Source organism: Nyctereutes procyonoides, unplaced genomic scaffold (genome assembly GCF_905146905.1).
Source record: "Nyctereutes procyonoides isolate TBG_1078 unplaced genomic scaffold, NYPRO_anot_genome, whole genome shotgun sequence".
NCBI lineage: Eukaryota > Metazoa > Chordata > Mammalia > Carnivora > Canidae > Nyctereutes > Nyctereutes procyonoides.
Genome location: NW_026575037.1, coordinates 3,103,775 through 3,116,735, shown reverse-complemented (window position 1 = coordinate 3,116,735; position 12,961 = coordinate 3,103,775). Strand labels below are relative to the sequence as shown.

At 45.5% G+C, this 12,961-nt stretch overlaps 1 protein-coding gene across 1 annotated transcript in view; it reads left to right on the top strand.

The window, feature by feature from the left end:
- Positions 1-12,961, top strand: part of TNR (tenascin R) — a 403,205-nt gene that overhangs the window by 333,340 nt on the left and 56,904 nt on the right. Inside the window, exons 7-8 of the mRNA XM_055319547.1 lie at positions 1,666-1,816; positions 6,913-7,182. Of these exons, the coding sequence (XP_055175522.1) occupies positions 1,666-1,816; positions 6,913-7,182 (421 nt within the window). The remainder of the gene's footprint in view (positions 1-1,665; positions 1,817-6,912; positions 7,183-12,961) is intronic.

Genomic DNA, 12,961 nt, shown 5'->3' with positions numbered 1-12,961 from the left:
CAGAGCTGCCTGCCTAGTTTTGGGTTTCCAGAATTTGTTGACCCTACTGATACTCTCCTTAACTCCACCACTCATGGGGAGTATAATGTTTAATCATATGCCTTATTCCATCTTCATCTTTCAATATCAAATAGCATTTTTTCAGTCATTCATCAGACTTAATGACACATGACACATATTTGGCTAACAAGCGAGTGATCTCACCATTATTTTACTTCAAAATTCTTCGAGGCATGGACTATTGGAGCTACAAAAGACCTTCAAGTTCAGAGTATGACCCTTTGTTTTACATCTTGTTTAGTTTAAAGAGACTAAGACTAAGACTCAGCAAACTTAAATAACATCAAATTGCTAGCTAGCTAGCTAGTTAGTGGTAGGCTTAAAACAAGAACCCAGGTCTCCAGGGTTCTATCCACTAAACCAAGACTTCCCTCTCTATGTGGATATAGGGTGTCATGGCAAGCTAGATACAACTAAACAGGCATTCTGTACAACTACCTTCTTATGTGTCTTATCTGCATTAATATGGCCACAAAAGTATGGTAGGCAACTGGTATATAACAGGGAAGAGAGAATCCTATCACCTTGATGCTGAGGCAGAAAAACAACTGTGCTAGGTTGCCTATTTTACATCTAATATGCAAAACTCTAAATAAGACCTTGGCCAGGGCATGCCAAGGTTGAACACATGGCCACATAGAATAACTGTGTCATCTGTAGGTTGTAGCCACTGGCTGGTATGCAGGGGTACAGAGCGGCATGTGTCATATTGATTTATGGGTATGGATATAAATTACATATAGGGCACTCCAGCTGACATAAACAGAGTCCAAAGAATAGGGAAGAAGGAAAGTGACACAAAAAAGAGTCTTCTTGTCCCCTCCATTTCTAGGGACACACATAGAAAATGTATATATAATAGACAGACTGAGAGGTAGATAACTAGATGATCCTGGACCCGACATCATCAAATTAATCCTTCTCATTTCCTCCTCTACCAATTTGTCTCTTTTCTCTCTTCTTTGTGTTATCCTTTGTTCCATGCTTCCTTTTTCTCTTTGTACTTCATAGCTGGTTGTGTCACTGACTTCTAACTCATCTGGGTGAAGGGAAAATAAGACATTGACAGATTTGCACCCAGTGTAACACCGTGAAAAACTCCAGACAGAGCAAAACAATAGCTCCAGCTCATTCGAACACTGGGAATGTTTTAGTTTGAAAAATGTTGTATATATACATAAAGATGTTCACAGATATACACAGACACAAGTATACTTTTCTAAAGAGCCAAGGGCATGCTCACCGTAATGAATGCCCCAAAATCTGATGGATAGTAACTGTAACCATCAAATATTGACTCTTTGGCAAAAGTCACTCTACATCACCTCGTGACCATTTTTTATTGGCAAACTCAATAGACTCAGGAAAGGCCAAAGAAGTGTTCTTGAAAGTTGATTCTCTACTAGCCAAATCCACATAGATTGGTAAGATTCTTACTGAGTCTGCTGGGAGTTTTTCCTGGCTCCGGACATTCAGCTGTCAGCATTATGGGAATAGATGTGGACCCCATTATTAATTAACAATTCGCAATCAGTGTTTCACACTTTTTTCTCCTAGTGATTTTCTCTTTTGCTTTTTCTCCTTCTCCCTTCCCCTGCCCTCCAGAATAATGAAGGAGGGGTGATTGCTCAGCTCCCCAGTGATGTTACATCCTTCAATCAGACAGGACTAAAGCCTGGGGAGGAATACATTGTCAATGTGGTGGCTCTGAAAGAGCAAGCCCGGAGCCTCCCTACCTCGGCCAGCGTCTCTACTGGTGAGTGCTTCCAACCCTTCTCTCTATGCCTACCCTATTTCACTCTGGAATAAGGACTGCAGATTGCCCAAGAAACAGATAACAAAGGGTGCTAGGTTTTCTCCCAGAGCTGAAAATGATTTGGGTACCTAGAGTTGGAGCTACTCCACCAGATGCTTAGCTGAACATCTTCCCTGTTGCTAATCTTTGCAAGCACAGAAATCTGGGAGAGTATTATATGGGAAAAATTCTTTGTTAAGATTTCCAGTGTATTTCTTCTATCTTATTCATTAAGAGGTTTGATTTGTCAGTCCCAAGTATCTTGAGCTTAGGAATGAGCAAGAACTAATTCATCTATTGTGAGATTTGGAGAAAGTCATCCAACCCTTCACAAACTTCCCATCATTTTCCTGTGATAAACAAAAATACCTTTTTCTCTGAGCTGACATGAGGATTAAGTTACAAAAAGCACACAAAGTGATTAACACTATGTTAATGAGAGAGAGTACTCAATACCTAGTGTATACATACGTACTCAGAGAACAAGATAACACACTTAGAAGTGAAAGCAGGCAGAAACAAATCGTTCAAAACCAGTAGTGTGGTTTGGGTCACTGTTCAAGGTGATGACTTAAATTGATTATTAGTTCATTTCCACACTTAATCTTATGCAAGATCATTGTTTCTAGATTCAATTCAGTAACGCATCATATTTTGCCATATCATTTTCTTAGCTAACAAAGGATGGCCAACTTCAATGCTGTAAATTAGCAATTATGACACATATGTGTATGCCCTCCCCTAAGAATTTCTCAAAAGTTACAAATAGTATCTGATATCATTTTCAGCCTCATTTTATTTATGGGAGAGCTGAGACTTGAAAACTAAGCACTTTTCTCTTTTTCATTAATAGAAAACTGAGATAGGTGAATATTGGTACAGCTTTATTTTTCATAAACTGACATTGACACCTGGGAAAACCAGTCATGGGTTAGGACAAAGGCCAAGTTGGCTAGGACAAAGGCCAAGTTGGCTAGAAAAAAGAACCACAAGACCATGTAATGAGGACCATGTTTATGGATTAGTGATTCATAGTTTGCTAATTGGATCCAAACTAAATAGCATCAGGTGCTGAGGCTTATGCTCAGTCTAGAAAACATTGGTTTTAGACTATTGTGGCATTAGATTATGTTCCATTAGAGCACTAGGGCTCCATGGCAGTGGCTCAAGGCAAAGATGAAGGGGAGATTCAGGCCTCTGATTACACCCACACTCATGCCGAACACAGCCTCTTACCAAGGCAGCTCCACCTGTTTTATATTTTGTACGGTCACTTAAGATTTTGTTCTTTAAAAGAAAAGAGTAAAATTCCCCTCCCCCCCAAAAGGCTTTAAAACTCCTGTTCTAATGCAAATATGTTTTAGAAGACACTCCATAGCCACAAAACCTAAAAGTGCTCTGGTAGGAATTTCTTCAGATGCCAGTGACTAGAGTTTTTCCACAACTCCATTCCCCAAGGTTATGCTGGAACCTGACATTTCATGACCTGTGTAGATGTCCCTCCTCTGGGATGGAACACTTCAGCATCTCCAAGTCATTCCTGTGAAATGATATTAAGAAAACATGAGTGGAAAACAAAAGCCTAGATGAAGAAGATGGTTCAGAAGAGGGCAGAGAAGAGTGTTACAGCTATAGAAAGTTTTTCCTCCAAACTTGGGGAAGATAGTTTAACCCTGCCTCAATCTTCTCCTCAAACCACATTTTTATGAAATTTGCAATATTTTTTGGTTTGGAAGTTCCTTACGATTCAAATTCCAGATTTAAAAATGTGTGGTAAAGCTAGGCAGATTTTTTTTTAATTAAGAAAAATGTCCTAGTTAATATTTTGGCATTGCATACACAGTCATGAAGCAATGGAAAGAAAAATATTTATCCTAGTTTACTTTCTGAGTAGAACTTGTGTTTGTTTAGAAATTAGGACCTAAATTGAAAGCAAGCTGATACCAACTTGACTGGAATGGGGACACACTACTGAGTGGCCAACAAAAGGCCAGAATCCAAGGGTGGCTACAGGAAAGAAGATTGTCTCCCAACCCTGTCGGCTGTTTTCAGGAAATGATTGTTTAATTATTTCCTTCTGCTGAGGTCTGACAGACACCAGCCCCTTCCTGTGAAGCTCAGAGTCCTCATGGGCACTCAGACTGGCTTCTTTACAGAATGCAAATTACTAGAGGGCCAGTGCCCTCTGAGCTGCACGATTATATTCCAATATGGACAATCCATTATGATTAGGGTCTTGGGGATTTAAAAGACAAGGCTTTGTCTTTAAAAGACAAAAGCCTTCCAATGTCATTTGAGTTTCTATGACATCTTTTTTCTCAAGAAGCTCCAGATCTTTGAAATGTTTCTCCTTCTTTCTCATGGATACAGAGGATATTCATTTATTTCATTTACTCAACACTCATGTACTTAGTATCTATGTTTCAGGCTTTATGCGTATACTGCAGCTAGAAGACCATTTCTCCCATTTTGTTATTAAGTCAAATTAAACTTAAAAGTCCCAGGTTACCTAAAACCATTAAATACAGCATGCTGAAAACATCTGGATGTGTTCTGTTAAATCATAGTATTACACCAAATAGGAAAAACAGAACTTCGTTTTAACTCCAAACCAGGTGGCACCAAAATGGCCTGGTGATTTTCATTTTGGCTGGTACTCAGCCCAAAATCCTAAACTGCTTAATAGAGAGTAAGACCAAACTAGACCTAGAAAGAGGGTGGGGTGCCCAGAAAAAGGCACTGAAAGACTCTTTCAACTCTGAAAGACTGAGAAAAGCTCAGTCAGACTAAGTCCATCCTAAGGGAGAGGCCCCATTTTGGAGACAGTAGATGGTGGTCCAGAGTGGATTGGTTTTTTAAAAACACTTAGTCAAGACTCTCAGGTAATCAGGAAGAAAAAATTTAACTTAGCCAAAGCAAAAAAAAAAAAAAAAAAAAAGAGAGAGAGAGAGAGAGAATTTACTGAAAGGACATAGAGTGTCTCCTGAAATGCATCTGTATATCACGAAAAACTGGAACCAGAGAATGGAAAGCCAGGTTTACGTTGCTCTGTTTTTCTAAAAGCTCACAAAGTCACTCATTTCTCCTTCTCTACATATATTTGTTCCTAAAATTCTGCACCTAGTTCCTGGGTGCATGCCTCTGTGCGTATGCGTATGTGTGTGTGTGTTGAAGAGGGAGGTCCCCCCAAAGCAATTCTCTGGACATTAGTTGGGTATTCTACAAATCCCACTCAATTCTGACACTATCTACCCAGAGACATAAACAGATTCCACAGTTTGAGGGCTCAGTCCCACAAAACTACCTTCTGCTTCAGATGCCAATGGCAAGTCCAGGTCATTACCTGTGTTTCTGACCAACTGGGTATAAATCAGAGGTTCCCAGAAACACTTCTTCAGGTTTGGTTAATTTGTTAGAGTTGCTCCCAGAACTTAGGAAATCCATTTGCTCACAAGCTTACTGGTTTACTACAAAGGATATTAAAGACGACTAATCAACAACCAGAGGAAGAGACACATTAGGCAAAGCCCTGAATGAAGGAGCTTCTGCCTCTATGTAGTTTGGGGCCCAGCATGGTGGTATGTGGAGGCATTCTGGTTCCCCAACTTGGAAGCGCTCTGAATCCAGTCCTTTTGGGTGTTTACAGAGACTTCACTATAGGCAGGAGTGGGACCAAAATCTCCAGCCCTCTAATCACATGACTCACTCTCCTGGCAACTAGCCACTGTCCTCACCTCATTAAAGTAACAAAAGACGTTATTACTCTCATCACTTAGGAAATTCCAAGGGTTCTAGGAGCTTTGTGCCAGGAAAGAAAAAATATGTATTTATTATAAATCACCCTCTCCCCTCATCACTCCCCTCCCTCCTTCTTTCTCTCTCTCCAGATAAGATGTTCTCTATTTATGTGTGACTATGGTAGAGAATGGTCATATCAGCCACGGCTCTACATGGTCCCAAACTGGCCAACTCCAGAACTTGAGCCTCTGGTTCCAATTCCAAATCCTTGAAGAACATTAGTATTCATTTTAATCAGCTCCAGCCAGAGAGGCAGAGTCATATTATTAATGCAAACATGGAAGCTGGGCCTACTCTTTTAGAAAGTAATGAGTAATTCAGAAAGGACACATTGGCCATGCAGGCCTACCATGAGGAGTTAAGGAGAGCATTTTCTATTCTCCTCACTAAGTTCTTTCTTTATCCATTTCTATTCTACATTCTCTCTCCTTCGCCAACCTCACCATTGTCTAAATCACTATGAACAGGACCCCAAGTGGGTGCTGGAATCCCTGAGACACCAACCAGCTTTTCTAGGTCACATCACCCCACAGTGATGCTCCCCTTGGCCACTCAGTGCCAGAGGCCAGGCCTCAAGAAGGGACATATGCTGAATAACCTTGCAGGATTTTGTGTGAGTGCAGTGCCCTTCTAGCTCAGGAATATGCAAGAACAGGCAGGAAAAAATAGCCCACAAGATTCTCTTCCTAAACTAAGGTCCTTTTTTTCCCCAGAAGAGTGAGTTTTCCCAGAAGGCATGTTTAACGTCCACACTGCAAATGTCTGTTGGGTTGTGGTACTGTCTTAGATTGACTGAGTTGTAGGTGTGGCTGAGCAGGGACATCTCTTGGACATTCATGATGCCCGCTTTGGCAACCGAGTTGGAAGTCTCAGACATTTCAGTAGGATTGATAATCTTATAGATCTTTCCTCAGGGCTCCAAGGAGGTGAGAGAAGGACAGGATACACACACACACACACACACACATTCCCTTTCCTGGATGGGAAAATGCCAGCACTGTGACCCCATAGCCTGGTGAGAGCTGGATTCAGGGGAAGTGACACTGGAAGTGACACTGGAGGTCACTTCCCTTGTTGCCAAACCATGTGTCCTTAGGAAAGCGATTTCATTTCACCGTGTCTCATTTTCCCCCTATCACTGGGATCATAACACCCATCCTTTTTTTGACAGACCCAGCTCTGAGGAGGGAAGGAGAGAGCCAATTTCAACCAACCATTTCTCAGACTTTTTTTTTCCTATTTGATCTTTTTTCATTCAGTCATTGATGGACCTACACAGATCCTGGTTCGAGATGTCTCAGACACTGTGGCCTTCGTGGAGTGGACCCCACCTCGAGCCAAAGTCGATTTCATTCTCTTGAAGTACGGCTTGGTGGGTGGGGAAGGCGGGAAGACCACCTTCCGGCTACAGCCTCCCCTGAGTCAATACTCAGTGCAGGCCCTACGGCCAGGGTCCCGCTATGAGGTGTGGGTCAGCGCTGTCCGTGGTGCCAACGAGAGCCAGTCCACGACCACCCAGTTCACCACAGGTAGGCTTAGGGGGGGCAGGTACGGGGAGGGAGAGTGGGTTGAGCCAGCTTTTGCCATGGTCACAGGAGGGAATTGAGGGGGGAGGTGACATTGCTCAAGTGCCCACGTTATCACAGACCCTGCAAGAAGGGAGCAAGGGGCAAGCATGAATGTCCTCAGTGAAGTCACAGGACAGCCCAGAGGAAGGCAGTACACCAGTGTTTGAGGGAACTGGGTGCCCATCCTGCCTCTGCTGTCGGCTGGATCTGTGACCTGATCTAAGGCTCTTCTCTGTGGCTCTCAGGTGTCTCCTTTGGAAAATGAAAAGTTTGTCCTGAAGGCATTGACACGTCCATATTGCTAGCCCAAATGGCAATTTTGTAAGAGTTCAGCAAAGGTGCCCTCCCTCAAGGTACTCTACTGCTATTTGCAGGCATTTGTAATAATTCTATAAATTCATAATGACTACACAGCATGGTGCCCCCCCCCCCAAAGGATTCGCACGAAGCCCAAACTGTGTGGCTGGCAGTGGGCCTTCTGCCTGAGACTCTGTGACTCATTCTGCCCTTTGCAAACACTAGCAAGAAGGCTAATGGGAGGACTGCTCCCACATTGCCTCACTGTGATGACCATGCAACCCTCTCCCCAAGACTGTCAGGACTCTAAAAGAGCTTCCCTCATGGTCAGGAAAGGCCAGACGTCCGATGACCTATTCCTGACTCAGAGCCCGTCAGACTGACCAGCTAAGGGGCAAATAGGATGGGCACCAGCCAAAGACAGGCTTCCCAGCTCTCTCACTGGGTCACCAGGGGCTGGGATCAGATAGTGGGTCTCCATTTGATCCAGATTCTCAGTCTTGGTCTCTCGACCTTGGGGAGGTCATAGGTCAAGGAACATCTCTGCCAACTCCAAGTTGTTCAGGGATCAAGGGAAACTGCTAGCATCTATAGGATCTCAGAACCAGCATCTTCTGAAGGGGTAAAGGAGGAAAATCACTAATTCAAGCAACCTACTGTGGTGTGGCCCAAGAGCTCTTACAGGATGGGATAAACCAGTTGAAAGGCTTTGGGGTGGTTCAATCAACGGTACCATTATTATCCTCCGCCTATGTTTAAAAGCAATTGATAGAAAAGGCACAGAATAAAACAGATGGAAGCCAAAATACCCCCTTAGATTGGAGTGTGTAGCTTAGTATTAGAGCCAGATAGGTGCAAGGGGATGCTCCTTGTGCACCTGAGCCCGTCCTTCCACGCAGCAGAAGTTGGGAGACTACTCAGCTTAGTATTTACACTATGGTGGTACACACAGAGGTCTGACCCCAGGGTCAGCTGGCTCCCACGAGAGGGGAGCAGAAGGGCACTGCCTAGGTCCTGCTTCAAAACTCACCACTGAGGGAAGTCCACCTTCCCCAGAATTAAGAAAAAGGTCAAACTCTTATACTGGGGCTCCCTCTGCACAGAGAGATTTATTAGGACTGGGAAAAGCGTCCCTGCTGAAATCCAACAAGTGTGGACGCGGACTAAATGGGGACAGCAGGGTTTGATTCTGAGAGAGAGGTTTCCTCCCAGCTCCTGTGCCAGACTCCACCCCACCCAGGGTATCGGGGGTCAGATTGTTCACTGATCACATCTTGGGATCCCCAGTGACTGATTATGCATCTAAAAAAAAGGGGGGGGTACTAAATTCTGCCCTTTTCTCTTCCTTCTCCTCCTCCACGTAATCCACATTGCTCAGGGCTGAGCCTGACCTGACACCATGTCCCTTCTTGGTGAATTCAAGGCCAGCCGTTCCCCCACCACCCCTCGCACCCCGCGACATCGCCTTCTCAGGTCATGAGATCTCCTGGGGGCCGTGAGTCCTGCATTCTGTTCTGAATTTCAAGACCGTTTTTGTTTGAAAAGTGATTTCTTTGTGCTCTGCTCAGATAAGGAGTTTGAAGAGGCAGAAGAGGAGAAGAGCGCTCTCGAGCAGCGAGATGAAAGGCACATTCTTGATGTTTAGGTCGACAAGATGGCAGCGGGATTGGCTGGGGCCCAGGAAAATTCTAATCAAGACAATTACATTATGCCTCCCCAGAGCTCCCCCTGAGTTCCGCTCACTGCTGCGCGATTCTGTTTCCGGTCGCCTGGCCGATTGGCAGCTGTTAGGAAGCTGCCTCCTGGCCTGCCTGCGTCTCTAACCTGCTCGCCTCCACTCAGGGGTGGGCAGGGGCCCTGGTGGTGGGCAGAGGCCAGCAGCTTTGCAGGGAGCTCTCAGGGCCCGGGGCTGCCAGCCAAGGGGGGGGGGGCACCCGAGCCTCGCAGTAGGGCCCTCCGTCATTTCAGAACTCCGCTTAAATTCAAATTAGCCAAAGTGCTTTTCCAGGTGATGTCTTTGACACGAGGAGCGCACTAATTGCGCTGGCAATTAAAGCTGAGATTTGTTTCCTGCCTGGTGAGCGGGATATTTGCCTGGGTCTTATGGCGGCTCCCAAAAAGGAAAGAGCCCTGATGGAAGCACGGTAGTTAGAGAGGAGACAGCCCGGGAACCCAGGAGGCCACTCTCGAGAACCTCCCTGCCCTGATGTCAGTAACCTTCACGAAGGCAGTCCTAGGACTCTCTCCATACAAGGCCCTCTTTCTAACCACATCTCTCAGGGCACCAAACCCGGCCTCCAGGGCATTCGGCCAAGCAGAGAGGCTGCTGCCTGAATCCCAAGGCCCCAGACCTCTCTTGAATGCTGTTATGAGTTGAATTGTGTCCCCTAAAAAGATGTTGAAGCCTTAACCCTCAGTGCCTGCATATATGACCTTATTTGGAAATAAGGTCTTTCCAGATGACCAAGTTAAATAAGGTCATTCAATCTGTGTCCTTATACAAAGGGGAATTTTGGATACAGAGGCAGGTACCCAAGGAGGACACCATGTGCGGATAAAACACAGAGACTGGGGTGATTCTTCTACAAGCCAAGGAATGCCTAAGATTGCCAGTGAACCACCAGAGAGAGGCCTAGAACAGATTCTCCCCTGCAGCCCTCAGGAGGAAGCCACCCAGCCAACCACCCAGCCATCCTTGATCTTGAACTTCTGGTCTGTGAGACACATTTCTGTTGTCCAAGACACCCAGTCTGTGGCAACCCTGGAAACTAACACAAAGGCCCACGTCACAACAGTCGGGGCCCCAGCCAGCCTGCATGGCAGCCATTCCACACTGGCATTCTCTCACAACACACAGGCTGGATGGCATTTGCCACTCCAGCCAAGACCAGCTGCCCTCAGCCAAAGCTGCTTTTCCCCACACTACCTCACCCCAAATGTCCTCATGGCACCCTCCACCCCGCCAAAATATTAAACAAGACTTTTCTAAAGACAAGACTGGAAACAGACAATTTTCATTCAAGCACTTCTTATGTACCCATTGAACACCTAGTAGCTCTGTTCTAGGCACTGAGGCTACAGATTAAACAAGATAGACAGGAACCCCATTCTCACGAGTTATATTCCAATGGGAGAAGAAGCAAAGAAACATCCTTCCATCATGAGTACAATGCTCGGAAGTGAAAGGGGTGCTGTAGAGGCAAGGCCACGTGAGATTGAGTCATTCAGAAATACCTCACTGAGGAAGTGATGTTCAACCAACATCTAAGTGACTGAAGCCACGTAAGGATCCAGGAAGAGTATGCCAAGCAAAAGTAGCAGCCAGTGCAAAGGCCCTGAGGTGGCAGTAAGTTTGATATGTTTCAGCAGTAGGAAAAAAGGCAGTACAACTGGAGCACAGGGAATTAGGGTAGAAGTGTTACGAGATGATGTCAAGAAGCAGAGAGCTGGGTGGGGATGATCAGGAGGTTTGTAGTAGGAAGCCACAGGCAATTAAGCAGGAGAAATGCTTGATCTAATTTATGTTTTAGAGATGAGATGTGGCTGTTACTGGAGTCCACAGCCCCAAGCCCCTCTGCAGGGCACGCCCTGGACATCGGTCTTTGCCTTCTCCCAGCTTGCTGATGTGCTGCGGAGACCAGCCCAGCTCCTACCTAGAAGGAGGGGTGCCCTTGAGCCATCCCTCCTACAGTTCAGGCTTCAGGACTCAGGGGAGGGACACCTGGTAGCTCAGTCAGTTAAATGTCCAACTCCTGATTTCAGCTCAGGTCATGATCTCAGGGTCCTGGGATGGAGCCCTATGTCAGGCTCCACGTTCAGCAGGGCATCTGCTGGAGGATTCTTTTTCCCTCTACTGCCCTTACCCCCTGCTTATGCTTTCTCTCTCTCTCTTTTTCTCTGTCTCTCTTAAATAAATAAATAAATAAATAAATAAATAAATAAATAACCCAGGGGAGCAAACCATTTCACTCTACCCCATTCCTAAGACCTTCCTGCTGTTGCCAGGTGGACTGGGGAGACCTCAGACCCTAATGTTGACCCAGTCTGACCAAAGAGCATCACCAGAGGCTCTTGGTGTCACCTTGAGACAGAATTCAAGGACAGATACAACAGAGCAATGAGCAGTACACCAGGAAAGTTTATTAAAGGGAATGTACACTCTCGAGGTGTGAGAGTGGGTAGACTCAAAGAAGAAATGTGCCCACTGGGGTTTGGGTCTCCATCATTTATTGACTATTGTTAACAAGGGAGTGTAATATTCATTACTGGGGGCAGGGATTTCTTGGAGGCAGGGTGGTTCTGGTCACAGCACACTTAGGGAGGAGATTTTAGGACAGCAATGTAGTCTTATGAAGGAATAATGTGAACTTTGGCCTACTTTGTCAGCCATCTTAGGCCTATCTGGTTTGATCCAGTTTCTTGTGGTTTTATACTCAAATGCTGCCCGGTCAGGTCAGGCCTCTGACCTTCTCATACTTGGCCATGACTTCCCTTTTGCTGGTCTCCAGGTATCATTTAAGAACCTAGCTAACTGCTGCTCTAACACTCCCAAGCCCTCATTCCCCAGCAGTGACCTCTCCTGGTATCACTGACATGGAAAGTGTAACAAGGCCCCTATCTACAATGCATAGGTTCTGAGGCCAAGAAAATTCCAGAAAACAAAAACCATAGTTTCCAAGGTCTGGAATGTTTAGTATGAAGAGCAATAGATAGGTACAGGACTCAACCTACACCCTAACCCCAACTTCTTTTTACTCCAGTCTCATTCAGGCCGCACACGCCACACCTGGTCAGGTCCCTTATCCCAGCCTCTGCTCCTGTGTGAGATGGAGTGGCATAGGGTCCTGCACATTCTTCCCACATGCCCCTGTATCCAAGCTCCTCTCCCTCCAACCCCTCTCTCCATCCACACAGCACGTCAAGAAATGTAGAGAATCCGGCCCGCTAAATCCACACTGAGTACAGAAACATTTGTCAGAAAAATAAGCTGCAGAGACATAAATCCGCTAAAAGATTCGCCTAATTTACATCACTAAACAGAACACTTCTCACTCTGAAGCAGCTGCACTCAGATTGATTCACAGCATTCTCCTCTTCCCTAAGAACAATTGTTGTATACTTGCCTGGCATTTGCAAATTAGAAGTCTCCTAGAGGTTTTCTCTGAACAAATGGCTGGTCCATTCCAAAGTTAAATTCAAGTCTCAAAGACAAGACCTATTGAGAAGTCTGTAAGTGGCAGCTTTTCATGGCTGCACCTCCTTCCCTGCAAGTTGTTTGTGCCAAAATAAGCGGGGGGGGGGGGGGGGGGGCGGGAGAATCAGCCCCCCCAGGATTGTGGGAGAGACTGTGTGCCAATGGTCTCTCCTTTTCACAGGAATCTCTGGAGCTCCAGAGAGCCAGCATTAGAGGTGCCATGTTGTTGGAACTCAGGATGAGCTTCAG